Source organism: Euprymna scolopes, chromosome 32, assembly GCF_053919585.1.
Source record: "Euprymna scolopes isolate OS-2025 chromosome 32, ASM5391958v1, whole genome shotgun sequence".
In the NCBI taxonomy this organism is placed as follows: Eukaryota; Metazoa; Mollusca; class Cephalopoda; order Sepiida; family Sepiolidae; genus Euprymna; species Euprymna scolopes.
Window position 1 is genome coordinate 90889188 of NC_136513.1, and position 26414 is coordinate 90915601.

The 26414-nt window shown below is 35.6% G+C and overlaps 1 protein-coding gene across 1 annotated transcript in view; it reads left to right on the forward strand.

The window, feature by feature from the left end:
• Positions 1 to 26414, forward strand: part of LOC145256481 (leucine-rich repeat and guanylate kinase domain-containing protein-like) — a 90707-nt gene that overhangs the window by 55912 nt on the left and 8381 nt on the right. Inside the window, exons 9-14 of the mRNA XM_080115425.1 lie at positions 406 to 512; positions 3567 to 3686; positions 12999 to 13095; positions 16750 to 16863; positions 20375 to 20576; positions 25546 to 25727. Coding sequence (XP_079971551.1) covers positions 406 to 512; positions 3567 to 3686; positions 12999 to 13095; positions 16750 to 16863; positions 20375 to 20576; positions 25546 to 25727 — 822 coding nt within the window. The remainder of the gene's footprint in view (positions 1 to 405; positions 513 to 3566; positions 3687 to 12998; positions 13096 to 16749; positions 16864 to 20374; positions 20577 to 25545; positions 25728 to 26414) is intronic.

Sequence of the window (26414 nt, forward strand, 5' to 3'; positions counted from 1 at the left end):
AGCCCTTGCCATGAAAATAACGATAGAGCAGAGACAGGCTCGCAATGTCTCTTCTGTGGGAAAGAGGTTGCAGGAAATAGAAAGGGCATCACCTACTAGGTTGAGACAAGATAGGGCGCGCCAAGCAGCTCCTGCCCATATATAAACATTATATACACACGTTATATACACGGCTACATAACACTAGCATTTTATATAGATGAAAACAGAACGTTAATTTATTATCTGAAACAAGGATCAGTTATTATTTAAATACTAGCAGGATTTGTGTTCTGGCGTTGCCCAGCAAAACTGATGAGCCCCCAAGAAGTACTTTCAAAATGAAAAACAACAGCAAAACAATGAATAACAAGTGTTTCATCTTTTAAATCATTTTCTTCTTTTCTGTTTTTTTTTTTTTTTTAGGTGGAGGCTCTTAATCAATTTGATCCATGCCTTGAAGTCGTCGCAGCCAAGACTCACATGCGATTGACATATTATTCTTTTCTGAAACCTTGCCGCATCTTAGATATGTAAGTCTGCATTGCATGCAGCACAAAATCTTGTACCTTTTCAGGATGTTTTTTTTTTTTTTTTTTTTTTTTTTTTACATAGGCATCACCACATTATCAAGGCCAAGAGGCCACTCAAGGATAAGGGTTAAAGAGTGTACAGTAGAAATTGGACAATATAGTAATCATTAGTAATGAAAATTTTGGTAAATTTGATAACTTATATGGAACGGCTCATCAAGAACTTATTTACGTTAGACTTGAAGACAACCATACTGTAGTCAGCCGGAAAGCAGGAAAACGGAAGACAATTCCACAGGCGTGCAGTTCTAAGAAAGAAGCTTTGTTCATGGAATCTACGTTTAGGTTTAGGCACAGATAAAGAGTGGGGGGAATTATTGATAGTGTTTACAGCTAGACGAGTGTTTCTTGTGAAAGTTTGGCGAGGGGGGACCATAGATTGAAGCTCAGTCGAACACTTTCCATGAAAATAACGATACATCAGAGACAAACTCGCAACATCTCTTCTGTGAGATAGAGGTTGCAAGGAAGAGAAAAGGACATCTCCTACAAGGCTACGAAGTCTATTTTGAACTCTATCAAGGCAGGCCAAGTCCTTTCTAGCAGCTCCTGCCCAGATGTGGCAACAGTATTCCATCCTTGGACGTACCTGGCTCTTATATAGATAGAGAATTGCATCAGCAGTGAGATATCTACCGGATCGATTTTATGACTTGGTTTTATTAAGACTGTCCCAATAGGTATTATTTTTGTAGGTAACCACACAAAAAAAGATATCTAGAATAAAGGGTCTCTCTCTCTCTCTCTCTCTCTCTCTCTCTCTCTCTCTCTCTCTCTCTCTCTCTCTCTCTCTCTCTCTGACACACTTGTGAAGCCTGTTCAGGATCATATCTGCTTCTCATGAGACGATCAGTAAAGTGTCCCTGCAGTCATTCTAACAAGTCTATCTTAAATTTCTTAATGATCACTAGGTAGCAGTTGGTATTGAGAAATGTAACGGTGTGTGCCTAATGTCTCAACTGTATCATTTTTATTTGAAATTTTAACTTTCCGTAAATATAAATTTACAATTTATACATTAAAGTAGAACGTTTTCTTTGCTGTGTATGAGTTCGGTAAAGTTAGTAATTGAACTAAATTCTAAAACTCATTTTGTTAACGTAATTTTGTTTTAGGGTTTATTAATGTATTTATTTGCTTCCCCACCAAAGCAAATTAGGCACAAGGCCGTTTTTAATGTGGGGTAAAAACCAGCTCCCCTAAAAGTAGGCAAAAAGGGGGCACTCTGGTTACCAAAAATAATAATTGTCCCAGTATAGAGGGTTCCTCTCCATTGACTGGTATAAATTATCTTAAGTGCAGCATCTGCAGAACAGATACTACACTTTGATCCCGGCCCAAAGGCCAGGGTTTATTAATGTTGTTTTATTATCTATTATAATATTAAAACGTGAAATCGAATAACAGATTTGCATACGTTTTTGGCATCGTAACTTCTATTTTAAGAAGCTGAAAAAAGAATTTAGGATGCTGAAAACGTACAAACGTCAACAGCATCCTAATTTCGCATTTCAATAGATGAAAAGATAATTTTGGATGCTGAAACGGCACATGCAGGAACGTCTGAAATTTATGTTTCAATAGATGAGAAGGTAATTGGTCATCAGAGATCAAAATAAATTCATTAATATGGAAGGGAGAGGGGAAAAAATATATTTATTTCGTACTTGGTTCAATCAATCAATCAATCAATCAATAAGGGTTTTATCACTCAATGAAGAACCCCTCCCTGGACTTTAGCCATCTAACTCTATTCCGAGCTATCCGCTGTCATGTCAGATCCATGTGTTGTATTAGATCATTCCTCCATCTAATTCTTGGTCTCCCCTATGACCTCTTATGTTCATGAGGTGTCCATTCCATTGTCCTGATGGACGTTGTCCTGATGGCCATCTGTGTTTGGATGCTTTGATGGCAATATTGATGTCAATAACTCTTGTTTGTTGGTGGATCCAGATGTTTGTCTTTCTGTCTTGTAGAGTGATGCCTGATATTATCCTCTTATTATTACTTGGCTATGTTTGCAAAATAACACAGAAACTAGATCAGCAACTCAGTCACCTTCTGATGATTTCATTTTTTTTCTTTCTTGTTTCATTCCTTTCAATATTTTTTTTTTCAAAATTTGATGAGAGAGAAAAAGAGAGTGAGGATCAATCGAAGAAATGAGTGGACTAAAACATGACTAAGGTTGTGCGGAAAGAGAAGCTCTTTTTGCCATAAAAGAATGGTAGTCTCCCTTTAACAGATTAGAAAATTTCTCATACCTGCCAGTATGCTATATCTCCGTAAAGCCACCATTCACAGTTTCATTGCCACGTCTAGACTACCAATCACTAACCTCTCTCCCTTGGACAGGTTGCAAAAAAAAAAGAATTTCTATCTAACTTAATAAATCCCCACACTGTCTACCAAGCTTTATCCCCTTCCCCATCACTACAGTGTTGCATCACGATGCTTGTTTTACAAATGCTTCCTTGGAATGCACTCCGATGAACTTATTACACATGTACTCCTTCAATGAAAATATCCACAGTCCACCCGACTACCAAGAAAATCCCACCCCTTCCCTGTTTAGATTCCCTAGATGCTGGAAGATATTCTACTCTGATAACTTATATTCTCGGACTACTTTGGAATTCCCTCCCTTTTCCCTGTTTCCCCAATCGTACAACCATGCAGAAATTTAAATGTAATGTGAATAAACATCTTGCTGCCCAACTCCCTACCCAGCATGCCCATCTATAAATCTGGTCTCTATCACAGAAACCCTCTTATGCTTCAGTGGCAATATGCTTTGTTTTTTGTTTTTTTCAGTGAACAAAAGTAAAAATTGTAAAAAATAAACTTGTCTATTTTCTTAACTAGAATCCCGGGCAACACTGGGTAGCCTTGCTAATAAAGAATAAAAGATCAACTTTGTTTATTTGTTTTCTTGTTATGTATTGTTCTTATTTCTTATTTCTTTCTTTATTTTCTTTTCGTATTTCTTAGCACGATGCCGAACATTAACGATCATTATCCGATGTTGGTGATGGTGGGACCCGAGGGGAGTGACAATAAAAAATTGGCAATGGAACTAGCTGAAAAATTTTCCGAAAACTTTGGATATGGGTACGACACTTACATTTATATATTAGACTTGGAGAATTAATTAAACTAAATATATCCTATATTTGGACTGCTTACACATTTTTTTTTATGTAACATTCTCTGCGAACCAACACGTTATGGCCTCAGTTGCAAAGCAGACAAAGAACAGAAAAAAATTTCAACTCGTTTTTTTGTTGTATAACAACATTTCTTTCCTTATTCTCTCATTGCCGCTGTGACGTCCGACACGTGATCGTCTTCTCAAACGTTATCTACATCTCTCATGTGATCTCAAGCATGTTCCCGTCCCTTTTTAAAGTCGTTATTTTTTCCCTAGCGGTAACATCATTTCGCATACATTTGCATATAGTCATCAGCACTGTGTTATACTCAATTTTTTTCACCCCCAAACAAGACATATTGTCACTTGGAACATACTAGTTGGGATCATGTCTAACAGGGGATTGTGGAGAGTTGAGCAGCAAGATGTCTGTTCACATTACATTTTAACTCCTGCAGTTTAGTACAGCCAGAGAAGCAGGAAACAGGAAAGGAATCTCAAATTCTAGCAGTACGAGGGAGGAAACTATTAGAATAGAAGTCTTTTCGGAATCTAGGGATCTCAACAGTGAAGAAGTGGGATTTTGCTGCTGGTTGGTCAGGGTGGCGGGTATGTATGTGGAGGGAACACAAGTGCTATAAGTTCATCAGAGTACATTCGATTAAAGTACTTGTAAAACAAGCACAGATATGCTACATTGCCTCAAATGAGTTATAGTTTGTTTAAACAGTTACATTAAATTTAGCTTAAATTTGCAGTTTTTGAATAAATTACAAGTGTGGATTTTCTTTTTGCCGCCTGTGTATATATATATATATATATATATATATATATAGTAGCAAAAGTACCCGTCATTGACTGGGTTCCAAAACAGCCTACAGAAAATGGACTCTGATTTATGAAAGTATGATAGGTTATGAAAAGGAAGGGTTGTAAAGAGATAGCTTCAAATTTGGTGGTATCAAAACCAAAGCAAAAAGTAAAAATAAAATAGATAAACCCCATAATTTATTATACCATACCTGTTCTCACTGAAACACTTATCACAATATTCTGTGGATCTATATTAAAAAACCTTGTTAAACTTTCTGACATATTTACATTTTATGGAGGTCAGGTGCAAACGAACACCCCATAATTTTATTATACCATATTTCTTCCAACTGAAACATAATTGTCAAAGTATACTTACGCAGATAGATATCAAAAGTCTTTATTAAAGTTTGTGCCTATTTCCATTCTATGGAGGTCAGGCGCGAACGCAGATCCCACAATTTTATTATACCATCCCTATTCAAGTTAAAACATACTTATCAAAGTATTATTATGTACATCTATATCAAAAACCCTTTTAAACGTTTTTTTTTAATATTGAAATTTTTTATTTCCATACTTTGTGAACCAGGCGCGAACACAGACCCCACAATTTTAATGAACCACCGTTCTGCCGGATCAAACATACCCATTCCTGTGTCTCGATACATCTTCTATCATTATATGTGATCAGTTTTCTATAATAGTCAACCATGTGTGTGTGTGTGTGTGTGTGTGTGTGTGTGTGTGTGTGTGTGTGTGTGTGTGTGTGTGTGTGTCTGGTCACGAATAGGCTCCTATATGGTTGATTATTTTAAAAAACTGATTATATATAATGATAGAAGATGTATCGAGGATCAAGAATGTGTATATTTGATCTGGCAGAACGGTAGTTCATAAAAATTGTGGGGTCTGCGTTCGTGCATGGCCCCCAAAATATGGAAATAAAAAATGAAAAAAAAACGTTTACAAGGGTTTTTGATATAGATGTACATAAGAATACTTTGATAAGTATGTTTCAACTTAAATAGGGATGGTTTAATAAAATTGTGGGGTCTGCGTTTGCGCGTGTACTCCATGGAAATATGACACAAACTTTAACAAAGACTTTTCATATTTATCTGTGTAAGTATACTTTGATAATTATGTTTCAGTTTGAAGAAATATGGTATAATAAAATTATTGGGTGTTTGTTCGCGCCTGACCTCCATAGAATGTAAATATGTCAGAAAGTTTAACAAGGTTTTTTAAAAGGGGTGAGGGTCCACAATAACACCTTAACTTTAATCTTAATTCACGTTAGCTTTTATTTATTTTTTTGAGTTGAATCATATTGTGTCGAATAAATTCACCTCATAAATTCACGTCTTATTAAAGTGAAAGCCCAAAAAGAAAAGTCGGAACTTTACACACTTCTCGACACAAATTTTGCATAACTGTTTTTTTCCTTCTCCCCTTGCACGTGGCACTCTTTCGAAAATAGATAAATAGATAAATAATAAAAAATAAGAACATTACTTGTTATCATGTCAAAAGAAGGAAAAAATCATGCTCACATGATTACGTGTCTTTTTAAAAACATTTACATAACCTTTTTATTTTTATTTATATATCTGTTTAAGCTTTTTATTGTCAGTGTACTAGAAGGAATTCAGTTGATTACAGCCCTTTCTGCATGTTCTTTACATTACAATAGTACAACCCTGAATCCGACGGCGTAATACTACACCGTTCAATACTGTAAAACTGAAACGAAGCTGTTCTGTTTGAAAAGAGCGCCATTTTCTTCTTATTCATTTTTATATCGATTCTTTGCTTTAAAATACTAAAGAATTTACGTGTTTACTTTTTTAATGTCCCATTTTGCTGTTTCGGATTATTTTACTAAAGTAAGTAAAGCTTCATTATTTTTCAAAACTGTTTTTGTTTCTTTGTTTTTCGATATTTCATCGATATTATTTAATAAGAGTGTTTAGCAGAAAAGCCAAAAATGATTACCCGAAAAAATAAATATACAAGAAATAAATGTTACCATAGTCAATAAAAGTTCAGTTCATGTTTTTTTTTGTTTTGAAATAGTTTTTAATGCTCTTTACTTGAAATAATTTCAGCAAACCGAAATTAAAACTTAAAACGAAATTTGAGGCGATAACTATTAAATGAATTTTTATATAAACTACACATGCCATAATCGAATATTCCTCAAGCACAAAATAACAGAAAATATTAAAATATGTTTATAAATATTCCTTACGTTGACAGAACTTTCTTAAATTGTTAACACAGAATACTCAGGTGCTCCTCCTTCAAATTGAAAACGGGGCTCTCCATTTCAAAGTCACTGCCATTTTGATTTTTTTTAAACCGGTTCGTGAATTAAAAAAAAATTAAAAATACAAACCAATAAACTTTTCTACCAGAAAAGTAACTTTTATTGACTATGGTAACATTTATTTCTTATGTATTTATATTATTATATATATAACATTTTCTCTTTGTAAGGAAACATCATTTTGTTAGTTACTCTTGGCTACTAATGGAAGCAAAGTTAATATAAAAAATATATTTTAGCAAAAATTATCTTTACTTTCATCATATTTTGCTTAGGGTAAAATTTTTGAGTATCAAAACCTATCTCTTTACAACCCCCTCCTTTTCATAACCTATCATACTTTCATCAATCACAGTCCATTTTCTGTAGACTCTTTTTGAACCCAGTCAATGACGCGTACTTCTGCTAGTATATATATAAAGAATAAAATATATCATAAAATGAAAACTGGTGTATAAAAGACAGGAAAGAAAAACAATTAATTTGAAGAAACGGAAAATTTTACCAAGCTAAATTTAATGTAACTGTTTAAACAACCTATACCTCATTTGAATGGCTTTTTATTCTTCTATAATTTTACCTGTTCATATTTGACTTTTATTTGAAATATTCTAATGTTCATATCAATTTAAAAAATAACTTCAAATTGAGGAGCCAAAAAGAAAGTCCACACAATGGGAAATTGTTCTTTAAATGTAACTTTAGGACATTAATGCAACACAAATACAACAGGAACACAATGAACTCATTAATATTTACTAGCATAGCCCTTCTGCAATTTGACAACCTGCAATGTTTTGGGAATTCCTTGAATTAGACTGCAGCAATACTCCAGGGAAAGATTGTGCAGGCCAATCCAAACACGGAATATCATGCTCTTCCAGAAACCTCTTGACATTGCCAGCTGTGTGAATGAGAGCATTATCCTGCATAAAGATGGGATTATCATCCAAATTCCAACCAAAGTAGGGTAGAAAATGCTCAGTAAACATATTAATGTACGTGGTCGAATTAATTCGACCTTGCAAGCAAACTATAGGCCCTGGACCATTGGTATTAATAATGCCCCACACCAAAACTGAACCTCCACCACCTTGCAGCATTGAAACTGAGCACCTAGGATTAAATTCTTCATCTTTCCTCCAACAGACGTACTGCCCACCATCACTGTCTAGCCTATTGAACTTGCTTTCGTCGCTAAAAAGCACTTTTACCCAATATGAAGAGTCATGATCTTCATTGCATCTGACGAAGTCCAGACAGCGCTTTCTGTTCTTTACAGAAATCATTAGTTTGCGTCTTGCAATATATCCTTGCAAATTAAATTCCTTTAATCTATTCTTGACAGTAGAAAGAGAGCACTTTTTAACAAGATTGCACTGTTGTTGGATTTGAGGAGCCGTTTCAAATCTGTTTCTTGGGCTGCGGATCTTGATAGCATTGTCTTCCCTGATAGAAGTAACTCTAGTACGACCAGATTTAGGGGCATCACAAACACTGCCGGTGTTTTGGTGTTTTTGCACAGTCTTTCGTACCAGTTTCTCATCACATTTCAATCTGCGGCCGATTTCTCGATTGGATAAACAAGAAAGGTGGAGATTAATGAGCTCCTAACAATCGCTAAGAGAAAGTCATGGCATATGGACTAAATGTTACGTTGCATAACCTGGAACAACAACAATTATGATTAGAGATGCTTTGGTGTCTGTTGGTGGATATTTTAAACTGATTTAGGGGCAATAATTTAAGATGGTTTTAAGCGAATTTGTTGCTGCGGACTTTCTTTTTACCTTCTCAATTTGAAGTTATTTTTTTAAATTGACGTGAACACTAGAATATTTCAATGAAAAGTCAAATATTAACAGGTAAAATTATAAAGGAATAAAAGACGAATCAAAAGAGGTATAGGTTGTTTAAACAGTTACATTAAATTTAGTTTAAATTTACAGCTTTTGAAAAAATTACAAGTGCGGATTTTCTTTTTGGCAGCACTGTACAAGGGGCGTTCAATAAGTAATGCCCCTGACCCACTTCCCATAGCAGTAGAGCAACGAAACTTGGCACAGTTATTAGTCTTTCTCTACACGGGAACTACACAGAGTTATGCATTTCTCCCTGCGTTTGATGCAGCTCTGGAAACCATTTTTGTAGAACACCCCAGGTTGGTCCTCCAACCACGACATGACTTCAGATATCAAGGCTGCATCATCTGGGAAACGCTTTCCTTTCAAAAACAACTTCATGGTTGGGAAGAGGTGAAAGTCAGAGGGTGCAAGGTTAGGAGAGTAGGGAGGATGGGGAGGATTTCATAACCACATGCCCGTGCTTCTGATCTGGCGACATGCGACTTGTGGACTGGAGCGTTGCCCTGCTGATCTTGCCCCGCCTCTTGATTTTGATAGCTTCCCTTAATTTCCTCAAAAGTGAAGCATAATAGGCTCCTGTAATTGTGGTACCCTTTGCCAGGAAATCTGTCATCACTACTCCGTCCTGGTCCCAGAAGACTGTGAGCATGACCTTGCCAGCGGAGGGTTGCATCCTTGCCTTCTTTGGAGATGGTGAGTCCAAGTGCTTCCACTGCATTGATTGGGCTTTGGTCTCTGGATCATAGTGATGGACCCAGGTTTTATCCTGTGTAATCAGTCTTTTGAAAAACTTTGACTCATCTTCTTGGCACATCTCCAAATTCATCCTCGAGCACTCGACGTGTTCTCGCTTCTGGAATGGTGTGAGCAACCTGGGAATCCATCTGGCAGACACCTTATACATATGCAAATGGTCATGAATGATAGCTTTCACAGACCCTGTACTAATCTTGACATCTTGGGCTATTTGGTGAATAGTAATGCGCCAATCTTCCAAAATGGCAGCTTCAACTTAACGGACAGATGCCTCATCAATGGCAGAAGGGGGGGGGCGACCAGGTCTGGGAGCTGTTTCCACAGACTTCCAGCCATGTTTAAATTCACGATGCCAGCGTTTTACAAGGTCATATGATGGGGCATTATCACCATGCTTCTTTCATTCCATCAAAAGTCTCCTGTGGTGTGCGTCCTTTCAAATACAAAAACCGGATCACTGCTCGACATTCAACAGGCTCCATTTCACACCTGAATCAGTTCCGACACCTGTAAAACAGAAACCACAATTAGTTCAGAGCTGTAATTTGCCACATATCCTGTAGAGATATAAATCATTGCACATGCAAAATTTTAGCTAGATCAGACAACTGGAAGTGGGTCAGGGGCATTATTTATTGCACACTCCTCGTGTATATATATATATATATATACACTTGTGCCCGATATTATTCATACCCCCTCTTGAAAATTGAGTTTATTAGGTGTAACTTTGTAAGAATTTATTGTTTACGTCCATATTGATACATATTCTTAATAAACCTCTTCTGATCATTTTCGTCATTTTAAAATCTCGGGATACTTGTAATAAAAGAAATATACAGCTATTTATAAAATCTGCAATGTTCAAAAATAATCATACCCCCTTATTTTTTCAGTATTAATCGAGTTTCTGACTGTTTGTTTCCTGTTTGATTCTTATTTTGAATGCTTTTATACAACCTTTGATTAATTTCATTTCGTTTTTTGCATTTTTCAGAAATTAAAATGATATCAACTGAAAACCAAAAAAAGAATAAAAATTATTAGAATGGGGAATAAAAAAAGAGCTTAGTAATGATCTTAGGACTAAAATTGTGAATTCACATAAGGATGGTTTAGGTTACAAGTCAATTTCCAAGAAATTTGAGGTCCCTACAGCAACAGTACAGAGCATCATCAAAAAATTCCAGAGCCACCACACAACAAACAACTTGATTGCCAGAGGAAGGAAAAGGAAACTGTCAGCTAGAGCCACCAGGAATATTGTAAGAAGTGTTAATGCAAATCCAACCACCACTACTAAGGACATTTTAGAAAATCTGGAGTCTTCTGGCATAAAAATATCAAGGCAAACATTGCAAAGGACTCTGCATGAAAATGGTCTGAAAGGAAGAAGACCAAGAAGGACTCCATTGCACACCGGAAAACGCCTTGCAGCACGTCTAAAGTTTGCTAGGACCCATGTGAATTCTCCAGAGTCTGTTTTCTCAAGTATTTTGTGGACTGACGAAACAAAAATTGAACTGTTTGGCCATATGGATGCTTCTTACGTTTGGAGGAAGAAAGGAGAAGCTTACAACCCAAAGAACACCATACCCACGGTGAAACATGGTGGTGGTAGCCTAATGTTTTGGGGCTCTTTTTCGGCTAGTGGTCCAGGTAGTTTGGTCAAGATAGATGGAACCATGAAGAAGGAGCAATATTTGGAGATACTCCAGAAAAACATTAGACAGGATGCGGAGAAGCTCCATTTAGGACCAAACTGGGTCCTTCAACAGGATAATGATCCAAAACATACTGCCAAAATAGTCAAGAAATGGTTTGAGGATAATCACATTAATGTTTTGGAATGGCCTAGCCAGAGTCCCGACCTGAACCCTATCGAAAACCTCTGGCACATATTGAAAACTGAGGTTAAAAAGCGGAAACCTAGAAATTTGAGGGATTTGGAGAACTACTGCATTGAAGAATGGTCAAAAATCAGTGTTGATGCTTGTAAAAATCTTGTTGATAAATATCCAAAACGGTTACAGGCAGTTATTAAGAATAAAGGGCATTCTATTGACTATTAGTAAGAGAGGTATGAATAATTTTGAACTAGTGCCATTATTGTTTTTCTTAGTATAATGTTTCAAACTTGCATAATTTATTTATTTGTTGAGTTTAAATTAAATGCTTATGCTTGATTTATTGTTTGAAATCCCTTTAATATTGTCTATCTTCTGGTTTGAGCAATATTCTTATAGAAATCTCAAAGATCCGAGGGGTATGAATAATATCGGGCACAAGTGTATATATATATATATATATATATATATATATATATATATATATATATATGATCCACAGACACTGTTTCGCTGTATCACAGCTATTCAGCGCAGCTAGACTAGCATCCATCCTGAAACAGGGATGGAACCTATAACCATCATGGCAAGTACTTTTTGCTAAAAGTCAGAAATCTGTACAGAATTTCGAACACTTTACAGAAGATGCTCTTGTTCTTGTTTCATCAGCCATGTCTGGATAGAGATCCTAAGTAATTTGCAGTTGTATTTTTTTGCTTGCTCACTCTGAGGATTGAACCTTCAACCTTCAGGAGAATATCACTCTACAATTGAATTCTTCCAAATTATCTACCCACTTGGCCACGGGTTCTTACAGACTGAGTTCAGCAGAAATATTCCTGAGTTCGACAAGATACATCCGAAGAAGGTCAGGCGTTACTTCAACTGAAACGTTGTGAAAATGACACTCAAGATGAGAACAGTAGTCGGATGAATCCAAATAATATGAATAACCTCATTTCGAAACGGGTCCTGGATATGACCTTAAACTATATCCAGTGGTGAGGCCCCAGCTTGCGGGCTTTGGGGAGTGTGGAGCCACCCTTTAATTACCATTGTTCCCAGGTCCACTCTGGCCCGGAGTGGTAGTACCTGTTAGGGTCCTAACTATGGGTTAAATAGAAACCGACGTGAAAACAACAAATATATTCTATTAAAAATATTTTTCTTCAAAATCTTTGGGTTCGGCATTAAATAACCCGAAAAGGGTTGATATGCGGTAAAACAAAAACAACCAATCATTTAAAAAATTCAGAAACGAAACTTGCTGATATTCAATCTTCTATATTTCTTGGAGAACTTGGAGTTATGTCCCCTTGTTTTCTGTTGATAGTACTGAATGGTAGTAATCTTTATTTTTTGACCTTGTTTTATTCTGCCAAGACCTTGTAGATTTGAATCATGCTGTTTCGATCATGTTGATAACATACTGACAACTTGGAAAATATTTTTTACCTGAGTTAACTTTAGCCATCTTTTTTTTTCTTCCAGTTATTTCATAACTGTTTTTTATTCCAGTCAACTTGAAAAGTGATCCAATAAATCTATATGTGACATTACTGATAAATGATTGAGTATTTTAAGCATTTTAACGCCAGAAAAATATGAGGTATTTATTTGCTTTTTAATTTATTTTGTTTTGATTTTTTTTTCTTACAGAATTTTAGAAACGACGCGTGAAATGCTTCCAGGAGAAGTTGACGGAAAAGATTACAATTTTACAACAGCCAACCATTTTCATCAAGAAGTTGTTAATGTAAGTTGGCACCCTTGACCACATGCCACACCTATTTTTTTTTTTTTTGATATAAATTAAAAAAGAAAACGATACGAGTGACAGAAAGACTATTTTTCAAGAATCAGAAAAAGATACGAATAACAGAAAGACTTTTTCCAAAATCAAAAAAAGGTCCGAGTGACAAAAAAAAGTATTTTTTAAAAATCAGAAAAAGATACGGATGACAGAAAGACTATTTTTCAAGCACCTAATTCTTCAAAAATCTTTTTAAAATCGGTGTGTTATTCGATTTAAAACTTTTTAATAATTTTCTTGAAACATTTGTATTGATTTTTATCCGGAAATCATTGTTTTCTTGGACTTGAATTTATTTTTTCTATTTACCCCCCCCCTCACCCCCCTATGAATTAAAATTATTTTAAAAATTGAAAAAATTAATGTATGCATTACAATTTTTACCACATTTGAAAAATATAGAAAGATTTTCCGTTTTAATTTTTATCGTGTACTCTCTGAAATTTTTGTAGACGGTTCACAGATTGTGGGAAAAAAGACATCTTGTAAATGTATCCTGCTGTGTTATTAGTTGCATTATTTATTTATTTTTATTTTTTATTTTTATTTTTTTTCTGAATTTTAGAGATTGGCTATTTGTATTATTTGGATTCCTCGAACTACTGTTCTCATCTTGAGTGTGATTTTCCCAGTGTTTTGATCAATGCAACCTTCGACCTTTTTCAGGTGTATCTTGTTGAACTCTGGAATGTTTCTGTCAAAAATGTAAACAAAAATTCAGGAACTTGGATGGAATTTCGAATGGAACCCTTTATTTACTCCACTGGAGTAGCACATATAATAATTTGTAATAAATAGTGATATTTACAACTAGAAATAAAAATATGTTTAAGGCTCCCAAAACTCATACTAGAAATGTCTGCAATGATCTGTGGCACAGTAGTTAGAGTACTTGAAAAAAATCAATTGTGAAAGTGATATTCTTCTGAAGATTATAGGTTCAATTCTCAGTGTGGGTGACCGAAAAAAATATGATTGCGAATTACTTTGGACCTCTATCCAGTCATGGCTGATGGAACAAGAGCATGCTATCCCTGTGAAGTGAATCAAGAGTTCTGTTCGAAATTCCATCCAAATTCCTGAGTTCGCCAGAAAAATTCCTGAGTTCGACAAGATACACCTGAAGAAGGTCAGAGGTTACATCGACCGAAACGTTGTGAAAATAACACTCAAGATGAGAACAATTGTTTGTTTTTTAGGGTTTTTTTTACATAGGCATCACCACTTATCAAGGCCCAGAGGCCACTCGAGAATAAAGGTTAAAGAGTGTACAGTAGTCAATTGGACAATATAGTAATCGTTAATAATGGAAATTTGGTAAATTTGTTAACTTAAGTGGAACAGCTCATCAAGAATTTGTTTACGTTGGACTTGAAGACAACCATATTGTAGTCAGCTGGAAAGCAGGCAAACGGAAGACAGTTCCACAGGCGTGCAGTTCTAAGAAAGAAACTTTGTTCATGGAATCTACGTTTAGGTTTGTCTTCTTCATTGGCATCAAACAAAATCAATATGTGACCTGGCCTTGAAATTGACGTACAAATATGTAAAAAAATTCCGCATTTGGACTGATACTTCCGCAATGCACACAGCTCTGCTTTACCAGACATGACAAGGGTTAAAAGGCAAAGTCGCTAAATCATGATGTAAGTTTATTGTGAGAAAAAAAAAATTGCGTAAGCATTAAAATTTTTTGTTATTTTGTTATGAGGAATCTTTTCAACAGAAACGCTAATGTTTCATCCCCATATCTATGCTTTATCATTATTATCAATGCAGGTGTTCAACTGAGTTTCAATCTATGGTCTTCCCCCACCTTCCCTACAAAACATTCACAACAAACACTCGTCTAGCTGTCAATAATTTTCTTTACTATCTATCTGTACTTAAAACTAAAAGAAAATTTCATGACCAAAGTTTGTGTGGAACATAACACTGTAGTGTCGCTTCCCAGCTGACTATAATATGTTCATTTTCAAGTCTAATGTAAACAAGTTCTTGTTGAGCCGTCCTCTTAAATAAACAAACCCTACCCAACTTCCACTAGTACTGATCATCACAATGTTGTCTCACACTCTACTTGACACTCATTAACCCTTATCATCGAGTAGCTTTTGAGCCTTAATAAGTGATGATCCTCCACCCCCAATAAAAAAAAAAAAAAATTTAGTATCAATGCTTTAAACTTTTATGCTGGCCATTGAAGAAGGAAGCAGAAATATTAAACATGTAGGAAATAGTTTTGTGAGTGTCCGTCATGTCCGATAATCCAAACATTGCTAACCCAATAAATGTTACTGTGACATTTATTGCGTGAGTTCCTAACAGTATTTTTATTTTTAAGTCATTATCAAAAGTCCCGATTTGTGGCTGTTTTGACACTATTTGTTTTTTGGACCAATTAAACGTTTTAATTTTAAGTAAAAATACTAAAAACTTTTCCTGAAAGGTAGAAGAGTAACTTATCTTGCTTTTAGCATTTATTTGTTATAAATATGTTTTTTGGACACTTTTTCGTACCAACGGGTATTGTAAAACAAACCCAAATTTTCTAATTCAATATATAATGAAGTGTTGCCATAATTCAATATATAATGAAGTGTTACCATAATTCAATATATAATGAAGTGTTGCCATAATTCAATATATAATGAAGTGTTGCCATAATTCAATATATAATGAAGTGTTGCCATAATTCAATATATAATAAAGTGTTGCCATAATTCAATATATAATGAAGTGTTGCCATAATTCAATATATAATGAAGTGTTGCCATAATTCAATATATAATGAAGTGTTGCCATAATTCAATATATAATGAAGTGTTACCATAATTCAATATATAATGAAGTGTTGCCATAATTCAATATATAATGAAGTGTTGCCATAATTCAATATATAATGAAGTGTTGCCATAATTTAATATATAATGAAGTGTTACCATAATTCAATATATAATGAAGTGTTGCCATAATTCAATATATAATGAAGTGTTGCCATAATTCAATATATAATGAAGTGTTGCCATAATTTAATATATAATGAAGTGTTACCATAATTCAATATATAATGAAGTGTTGCCATAATTCAATATATAATGAAGTGTTGCCATAATTCAATATATAATGAAGTGTTGCCATAATTTAATATATAATGAAGTGTTGCCATAATTCAATATATAATGAAGTGTTGATGTGCCATAAAACAAAACCAAAACCAAAACCAAAACGTAGATTCCATGAACAAAGTTTCTTTCTTAGGATTGCACACCTGTGGAACTCTCTTCCGTTTGCTTGTTTCCCAACTGACTACAGTTTGGTTGTCTTCAAGTCCAACATAAACAAATTCTTGATGAACCGTCCCTTTAAGTAATCCAATTTACCAAATTTCCATTATTAACGATATTTGACTATTGTACACTCAATAACCCTTATTTGACTACTGTACACTCAATAACCCTTATCCCTGAGTGGCCTCCGGGCCTTGATAAGTGGTGACCCTCATGTAAAAAAAAACAAAAAAAAAACACCAATCAGACAATTTTTTTATTTTTTTATTTCACGCAATCTCCATTTCTGAATCTGTCTCTCACCCAGGGTGAATTTATCGTGACAAGTGAGTACCAAGGGAATTATTACGGCCTCAAAAGTAAAACACTTGAAAGTATTGCAAAAGAAGGCAAAGGTTGCATCACTCACATGAAACTTGAGGTAAGCATGAATTCGTTATAAGTTTACGAACAAGAAAGTTTTTATTACGATATTAAATATATCTATCCGATGTTATCCAGGATGAATTTATGTCATTTTAGTTCATAACACAGAAATGGCCTTTGAGTCTTGACAAGTGGTCACAGTTTCAGTCATCATTACACATCCTTACAATACTGTCTCACCGCCCGTCTAACAAACTTGATAACCCTTCTCCTTGAATGGCCTCTGGACCTTAATAAGCGTCAACTTGCTAGTCCATAATAAAAAAATCCTCACATAAGGGAGATAACTCCTATTTCAATTTGAAGATTAAAATAGGAGTTATTTCCCCTACATTAATTGTGTTATTATTTAAAATTGCCACCATTGTAACAATCTTCCTAGCCAGAATAAGTGTTTTGTTATATTTCTTCAAACAAGTTGAATCCGTCTTCTCCTCCTCCTCATCATCATCATTTCAGTTTTAGTTCTGTTTTATATGCTGGCATGTGTTGGGCAGCTTTAGAAATTCACTTCAAACTAACCTATCTCTGGCTAGGTTTCTATTTATCCTTCTTTCTTTCATCCTTATCTCTTCCTCATCTACAAACCCACTCTCAACTGTTCTAAATGAACTCTCAGCCATTCTTTCAAGGTTGCCATACTATTAAAGTCTGCACATATCTCTCAGAACTGTCCACATTTAATTCTTCCTCTGAAGTCATCAGATCTAAGCACGTCTTTAAAGCTCACATTACACATTAATTCTGTTATTCTTGTATCATTTATGTTCATGCAACACATGTCCTCAACCGTCACTGGCCAGATTTGACTTTCACACATCATCACACTGCATACATATGCCAGATAGACTCTTTCTATGGTCAACAGTGGTAATATGGCTGAATCACATTGACACAACAGTTCTTGCTAGATCATCGAAGTTAAGCAATGTTAAGCCTGGTCAGTACCAGATGGGTTACCAATTTGGGAATACCAGTTGCTGCATGTAGGGGAACATTGAAACTTTCTTGCAAGAACTGCAAAAACTTAACATCGTCATCTCCCCTAACGAGTATATACATACGACTGGGGACCGCTTGTGAATTTCATACTCCCATGGAACTTCCTCCTTTCGAGAAAGCCAGTTAAACCCTCATTAGGGTTAGTACTGCAGTTTCATTTTTTTTTTCATTTCAACAGTGGTAACTCTCTGCTAGTTAGTAATGACAAAAGTTCCCTCACCCTAACTCTATCAACTCCTAATTCTTACAATTGCAAAAGCACCTGCTCCACCCTGTACTCTGGTGTTTCTGCCAAAGTAACAAAACTGCTTAGCAACCTCAATAGCTTCACCATCCCGATATACTTTCTCCACAGCTAAATTCTTACATTTCTTGCATACAGACTGGTCATCCTGTTTTAGTTCAATCTACCAGAACTTCTTGTGTACCTAATTATTATTGCGTACATAATTATTATTTTGTACCTAATTATTCTTGTGTACCTAATTATTATTGCGTACCTAATTATTATTGTGTAGCTAATTATTATTGTGTAGCTAATTATTCTTGTGTAGCTAATTATTCTTGTGTAGCTAATTATTATTGTGTAGCTAATTATTATTGTGTAGCTAATTATTCTTGTGTAGCTAATTATTCTTGTGTACCTAATTATTATTGTGTACCTAATTATTATTGTGTGTTATGTAATGGATGGCTGGGACCATCCAATACATAACTGAAAAGAAAAACTTCTTTAAAAAAAAAGATAATAAAAGATTTGAAAGGTGGGCATCGAATAATCGATTGTCCACGAGTCGAAGCGAAAAAATAATTACGTCGTAAACAGAGAAATCAGACAACGATTTTTTTGTTTACAAAAAAATGAAACGTGACATTCCTTGTAAGGATGGAATGTTATATGAAACTAGCATGAGATTATGGACTCACGTGTATAAACAAAGTCAATATCGGTCAGCTGAAGAGAAGTGGGTTACGATGTCTCTGGGTCAGATGCAGGAATGCATGTGTAACTGAGAAATATGATCAGGAAATGTGTGATCCATTATCGATAGCAGAGTGATCCACAGGTGGCGTGGCGTGGAAAATCACCAAAAAAAAAAACACATGCTAATATAAAGAAGGTGATTTTTGGAGTCCAACAGAAGAGGTAGAGAAGAGGAGAGAAGAAGAAAAAAAGGAGAGAGAGAGACGCCGATAGGAGACGTGCGTTGTCGAGAGCATAACGTTTTCACCCCCCTCTCCATCACTGAAATGAACAGTAAGCCACACCGTTAAATTTTGAACTGTTAAAAATCTCTATGTACAACGAGAAAAATAATTTCAAAACAAAATATATTTTTATATAAAAAGCCAGCATGTCTTACGTCTTGATTGGTATGCTGAGTTACGTCTGATCTTTGTGTGCATGTTAATTCTCTTTCAGCTGGCAACATTATTATGACAAGCGAATGACAGCTGGAGAAAACCGAGAGAGAAAAATGCACGGTCAAGGGGGAAATAACTCTGCTGTCTTGGCCGTTACCATAACAACCAGAAAACTAAACAAAATAGATGATCAATAAAAGACGGCTGCTTGGTTTTGTTGCAGCGGGGAACTTACTAACTACGACCGTTTCCAACCTAGGGGTCCTGGCGCTATATAACATTGTGTACCTAATTATTATTGTGTACCTAATTATTATTGTGTACCTAATTATTATTGTGTACACGCACCACAAAAAATTTGAATTGCACTCACAAGCAGAGAGACTTTCCTCGGGAGGGGGGGATTGTAGAAAAATGATTGTTTTTGTCATAAAAACAACACAAGGTATGTTGCTGGTATAACTCGATTGAGCATTGTGTGTGATACTATCATGTTTGTAAAAAGGAACTTCAACACTGTTGATAGCGACCTAGTTGCGTTGGTCAACAGTGATCATCTTCTTGGCTCGACCTACTCTCGCTCAACTTTGACTCCAATTTCTCCAATCTCAGAGACCTATGAATCATCAGCTAGGACAAACTGTAAACTGTTCCTGAACTAATTATTTCTAAATTTATTTCAAAATTGGAAATCCTATATCCAGTCTTTTCTCTAGAACTGACCAATAATTGGAAAATAATTCACTCTCTTTGTCACCCCTAACTGATCACCTTCATAAGGTTATTCAGTTCATCTCTTAATCTACTAAAACTCTCCTTGATCTGCTCCAAGCCATAACCTGTTATCAACTGAAAAACTGTTTATAAACTAACTCTGACTCTTAAATTTATTGACCAATAATCAGAAAATGACTTACCCTATCAGCCACTCCCAGCTGACTACTCATCCAATTTCTGATTGTTGTGGGCTTTAATGAATCAATTAGTTTTTTATTTTCTCTTTGTATGAATCACTTCCTAACACTCTGGAGTGAGGGTGGGGCATCCATAGTATCACACCACATAATGACATAAAAACTATAGTTGCCAACAGACAGTATCTTTGTGCTCATCCCGAATTTACTTTTTTGTTCTTGCAGGCCATGGTCACGCTGAAGAATAGTTACTTGCAGCCTCGTTTTATTCTCACCGTCCATTCTAGCAGGCAAGCGCAGAAGACTCATATGAATGACACGGGTCTTTATACTGAGGAGGAGCTAGAAAGTGCTCTTCAAAGCTGGGACGCAATTACCGAATACAACCAGGACCACCCTGGGGCTTTTTTCATCGTCATCATTCTAGGTTTGATATTAGTATTTTTTTTTTTTATATCTTCTCAACATTTTTATTGAAGATTTTTTTTATTTTCTGCAAAATGAATATTGTGTATGTTCTAAACATATAAAATAAAACACAAAATATATAAGCATATATGCAGGTGTATGGATAAAAAGGTTATCTCCCTTTAAATCTTTCTTTTTTTTTTTTTTTTTTTTACACGGTGGTCACCACTTATCAAGGCCCGGAAGCCACTTAGGGATAAGGGTTATTGCAAGTACAGTACGTTAGTGTGGAGATTTGATGAAGTGTTTACTTAAGGGGGGGGGGGCGGTTCATTAGGAATTTGTCAACGTTGGACTTGAAGACATCCAAGTTGTAGTCAGGTGGGAAGCAGTGGGGAACTTTCTTCTGGTATCTGATGTCCCTCTCTGACGAGAAAAGTTCTACTTGCCTTTTATATTTCTTTAGAGGCTTGCAAAAAATAAGTTTTTTAAATCGAGCCCTGATTGGTCAAAAATTCATATTTTTGACGAAAAAAAACGTACTTTCAACTATGTCAGCCATTTCTCAAGTATCCTGCTTTTTTACCCAAGAGGTTTGGTGTGGGTGAATGCTGTAATTCCTGCACAAAAGAATCTATAAATTTTAATGTGTGTCTTAGAAAAATAAAATGAGAAACACAAATGCCTGGCATCCGGTAGGATACCCCACCACCAAATTGAGCAAACTGATAAGAAAATTGAAAAAAAAAAATTTGAATTTTGTGAAACAGTTTTTTTTTTTACGCATATTTTTTTTTGGGGGGGGGGTGTATGACACAGGTCTCATGATTTTTTTTTTTTTACCTGCAGTGTTTTGAACTTGTTCCCACTTGGGACTCCAAGTGAGTATGTAAGATTGTGAGTAAATTCTTATTGCATTTGACATGTTTTGTTTCTTAGGAGTTCTTGAGTGTTAACTACTCTGAACTTTCACCACATTTTCTTTAATGAAGAGTTCACTGTAATGAAAAATTAGATTAAGTATTTTTGTTGTAAGGACAATAAAGTTACCTCCTTTTAAGGCTACTTCTTTTTTTTTTTTTTTGGTATTTTGGAATTCAGAGTTATGTCCCTTTAAAAAGAAAACGAATCAGGTCTCCAAATCTTGTGAAAACTTGTGACTTTGATTATTCTCTCACAAGGTCCAAAATAACATTGACATTCGCTTGCATTTTGCTGGCTGTTCACCAAATGAAATAGACCTTCTTCGACTTAGAATTTTCATATGCCGATTGCGAGAAGATTGTAAGAGCTGTGATAATACATGCTACCCTGTACAACAACATCGTCAACCCAACATTATCTTCTGCTTCTTAGTTTCTCTTCTGGTCGTGTTGCTGTTTCTCACATTGGTGGCTGATGAGGAGGGTACACACAGGTTCACAAGCATGAAAAATAAAACAAAACACAAACTCCAACACATTATGCAAATATCAATTGCACTCTGGGTGTGTTTGTATGTGTATGTGACAACATCGACCCTCTACACACTAAGGTCCGTATCTACTTTATGTAGAGATCGTATTTCTTAATTTATGTCAGCTCTTCTTGATTCCATAAAACTCTTTTGATCTGGCACAAGCCCCGACCTGCCTTCAACTGTGTCAAACTCACAATTGTCATCAACTGTCGCAAACCCAAGACTGTCTGTAAATTGTCGCAAAACTCATTGCCACTCCTAAAACGAACTCTAATACATCTACCTTTATGTAAGGTTTTTTGTTTACCACACCTTGATTAACAATCCTATTTTAGTCCCCTTTTGTGTTTGTTGGTGAACAATTTTCTCTTCATTGTTCTGCTGATAAACTTATTTCCTCTTTTTTTTTTACTTCTTAATACTTGGGAAGAGGGAAAAACGGCAATAATATCACAGGGCTGCTTCCCAACTGACTACAACATGGTCGTTTTTAAGTCCAATGTAAACAAATTATTGTTGACCCATCCAAATTCTGCTCAGTCTCAACGATCATTACCAATCATCACTGACTAACTTTATTAATCCTTGTCCTCGAGTTGCCCTTGAGTCTTGATAAGTGCTAATTCATTAGTAAAAAAAAAAGGGAAAAGTGAATTGCATTTTCATTCAAAATTTCTTTTCATAACCAAACTTTTGATTGCAATTTTTTTGATACAATAAAAAGGGTATGATTAAAAAAATTGTAAAATCTTTCTTCTAACACTGGTGATAGCAACTGATCAATCAAATGGACCCACGTTCTGTTAGCAACCAATCAGAAACCAGAATTTCTCCACAAAAATATTGAACCTTTTAGCATTCCCACACATAATTTTTCATGTCAACAAGAGAAAGATCTTTACTCTCTGCCTGCAAAGTTTTAAAGTCCGAGACGTATACAGAACAGCTACCCACCAAAAACTCTTTTTAATCTCCAGAACTTGTACAGAATAGCTACCCCTCAGAAACTCTTCTAAAATTAAACATGGCTTTCAATTCAAAAGTATAGTGAAGGCTTTGTGTAGAACCATAAACACCTTTTGGAACCACTGCTAACCTCAGTCAGTGCAATGGCTGCCTCAAGACAGGCCAAATAGTAGACCTCAGGTTTTACTTCTCCTAGATGCATGTCTTAATTTTTTTACATGGAGGTCACCACTTATCAAGGTCCGGGAGCCACTCGAGGATAAGGGTTATTGCGTGTACAGTAATCAATGGGATAGTATCATAGTAATCGTTAGTATTGGAGATTTGATGAAGTGTCTTACTTAAGGGGGCGAGTCATCAGGAATTTGTTTATGTTGGACTTGAAGACATCCAAGTTGTAGTTAGGTGGAAAGCAGGCAGACGGAACAGAGTTCCACAGGCGTGCAGTTCTAAGAAAGAAGCTTTGTTCATGGAATCTACATTTTGATTTAGGCACAGATAAAGAGTGGGGGAAATTTTTCACAGTGGATTCAGCTAGACGGGTGTTTTTCGCGAAAGATTGGCGAGGGTGGACCAGAGATTGGAGTTCAGACGAGCACCTGCCATGGAAATAACGATAAAACACAGATAGGCTCGCCACGTCTCTTCTGTGGGAGAGAGGTTGCAGGGTAGAGAAAAGGGCATCCCCCACTAAGTCACGAAGTCTATTTTGTACTCTGTCAAGGCAGGATAGGCTGTTTTTAGCAGCTCCTGCCCAAATATGGCAGCAGTATTCCATCCTTGGACGTACTTGGCTTTTATAAAGATAGAGAATTGCATCAGTAGTGAGATATCTTCTGGAGCGGTAGAAGGATCCCACCATCTTTCCAGCGACCTTGGCAACAGACGATGTACATGTTCCATTTCAGATCAGGAGTAAAGGACAAACCCAGAAGCTTGTCAAAACACGGGGCTTCTCTTAGACGAGAGCCATCCATCACAATTGATGCCAGATGGGGATCAGAGCGTTGATGATGTAAAGATAGGGGAAATAGTAACACAATTTAATTAATCTCGTATATTGTTATGGCGACTTACCTATTCACTTGTAATGGACTCTTCTAATCATTATAAAAACCCTGAGAGTTAATAATCTCGTGGGAGAAATATCGCGACTAATAAACTGTCTAACTTAATAGTCGGAAAATATCGACAACCTTCCTTTGTATTATTTCTATTCATCGGACTACTGTTCTCATCTTGAGTGTGATTTTTCACAACGTTCCGGTCGATGTAACCTCCAACCTTCTTCAGGGAATGTTTCTGTTGAACTCGGGAATTTGGACGGAATTTTAAATTACTTCCATCTAGATTGCCGAGTTTGGCAGGATACACCTGCAGAAGGTCGGAGGTTACATCAATCGAAACGTTCAGAAAATCACACTCAAGATGAGAACAGTAGCCCGATGAATCCAAATAATATGTATAGCTGATACTCGTCTCAAAAATTCAGAAATATCAGCTTTCTTTGTTTCTACTTTCCTGTACAATATATTCCTTCTACCGAAACCTGTTGTCTGACTCAACGTTGCCCAGGATTGAATAAGGTACATTACTTTGTCCTTTTTTTACTATGCTATCTCTATCTTTATTATTATATAAAAAGAACTGTGTGTGTGTGTGTGTGTTCATTCCTTATGGACTCGAAAACGGTTCTATTTTTATGAAATTTCACACAAAGGTACTTTATGTGCCTGGCAGTGTTCTTAGATAGGTTTTGTATAAGAATATCTGTGATAAGTATCAATGATCGGTAATCAAAAAAAAATCTGACGAAAGAAGGAACAGGCGATTTTGACCAAAGTGAACATCTTATGCAGCCTAACATCACAAGTGCATTTGGAAAAGTTTTATTACCACACAAGCAAATAGGCCCGGCATATAAAGTCAACAGTAAGTGCTTTGATATGACAGGGGCGCGTTCAAAATGAATGTTTCTGTTTAAAACACAATTGAACCATGATACTTGACTTTTGCATTTTAAACTTTAATTCAAGGCATTATATATAAAAAAATAATTTTATAAAATCAACAGTAGATTCTCCACAGTGCAATTTAAACTACAATGTATTGTGGAGTAAATTACTGCAAGGAGACATGTGAAGTTTTGTCCCAGTGCACTTAGAGTAGGTAATCAATCGATTTGATTGAAAAATGGTCGATTTCACTGATTTTGATGACAATAAAAATATGGGAATGTGAAACATTCATTGATTGTCATTCAATCCCGGGCAACGTTGAGTCTCCCTGCTAGTAACACTATATTACTTTTTTTTGCTTTTGCTGCCACTCACGTTTTTCCCAAATCGTTAAGTACTCTCACCCCTTAAGGGAGCTTTGAACTCCTCAGAAGTCCTCTTAAAACTATCCCAGGTAAACATGTTCGGAGTCGCTACAGGCGGCTTGATCATCAGCTTTACATTAGATAGCGACAATGTCCGCGATCTGTTCAACCATTTTTTTTGTAATAACTGTGATCCTTTATTGGCGTTAAAAGTTTTTGCTTCAATTCTCTCTTTGGCAGATTGTTTGAAGACGGCTTACCAGAAACTTGAGCAATTGATACAAAGTTGGATTGGTGCCAGTGAGAAACTACCAAAACTGTCTACAATTGGAGATTCGTCACTCGAAACTGAAACAGTTTTGCCCCATTCATCAGTTGTTGCTGAAGAATCTGCTTATATCGCACCTGTCATTGGAGTTGTGGTGAGCTTTTGTAAAAAATAACTTCAGCATCATTTCTGCTTCCGAGTTTTTTAGATGAGAATTGATAACTTGGATTATTTGAATTTATCGGATTTCTGTTCTCATCTTGAGTGTTATTCTCACAATGTTTTGACTGGTATTGGAACGATTAATCAGAATCGGAATTGGGAAAATCAGAACTTTTTGGAATACTGAAATCGGAAAATGTGTGTGACTATGTTTATGATGCCAAAAACGATTATTTAATCCTTTTGTTTGTTTGTTTTTTTTGTGTGTGCAAAACAAAATTCTTCGTTATTGGTATTTATAATGATAAAAAAAAATTTTTTTATTTAAATTACCTGTATAATTTAAATCTACAGATAATCCCCCACCTCCATATGCGTATTTTTGCACTTGCAAAAATATATGTGCATATTACATGGGTTTTTTAAGGAAATCAAAAAAAGAAGCCAAGAAAAAAACTATATATATTTAGAGATTTAGAAAGAATCAGAATGTATAATTGTATAGGAATTGGCAATTTAGAACAGAATTATATCAGAAATGGGAAAAATATTGGAATCGTTCCAACACTAGTTTCAGCTGATGTAACCTCGAACCTTCTTTAGGTGTAACTTGCCAACCTATGGAATTTCAAAAATAGCTGCATTCAAAATTCTGTACAGATCCTCCGAGTTTGACAAG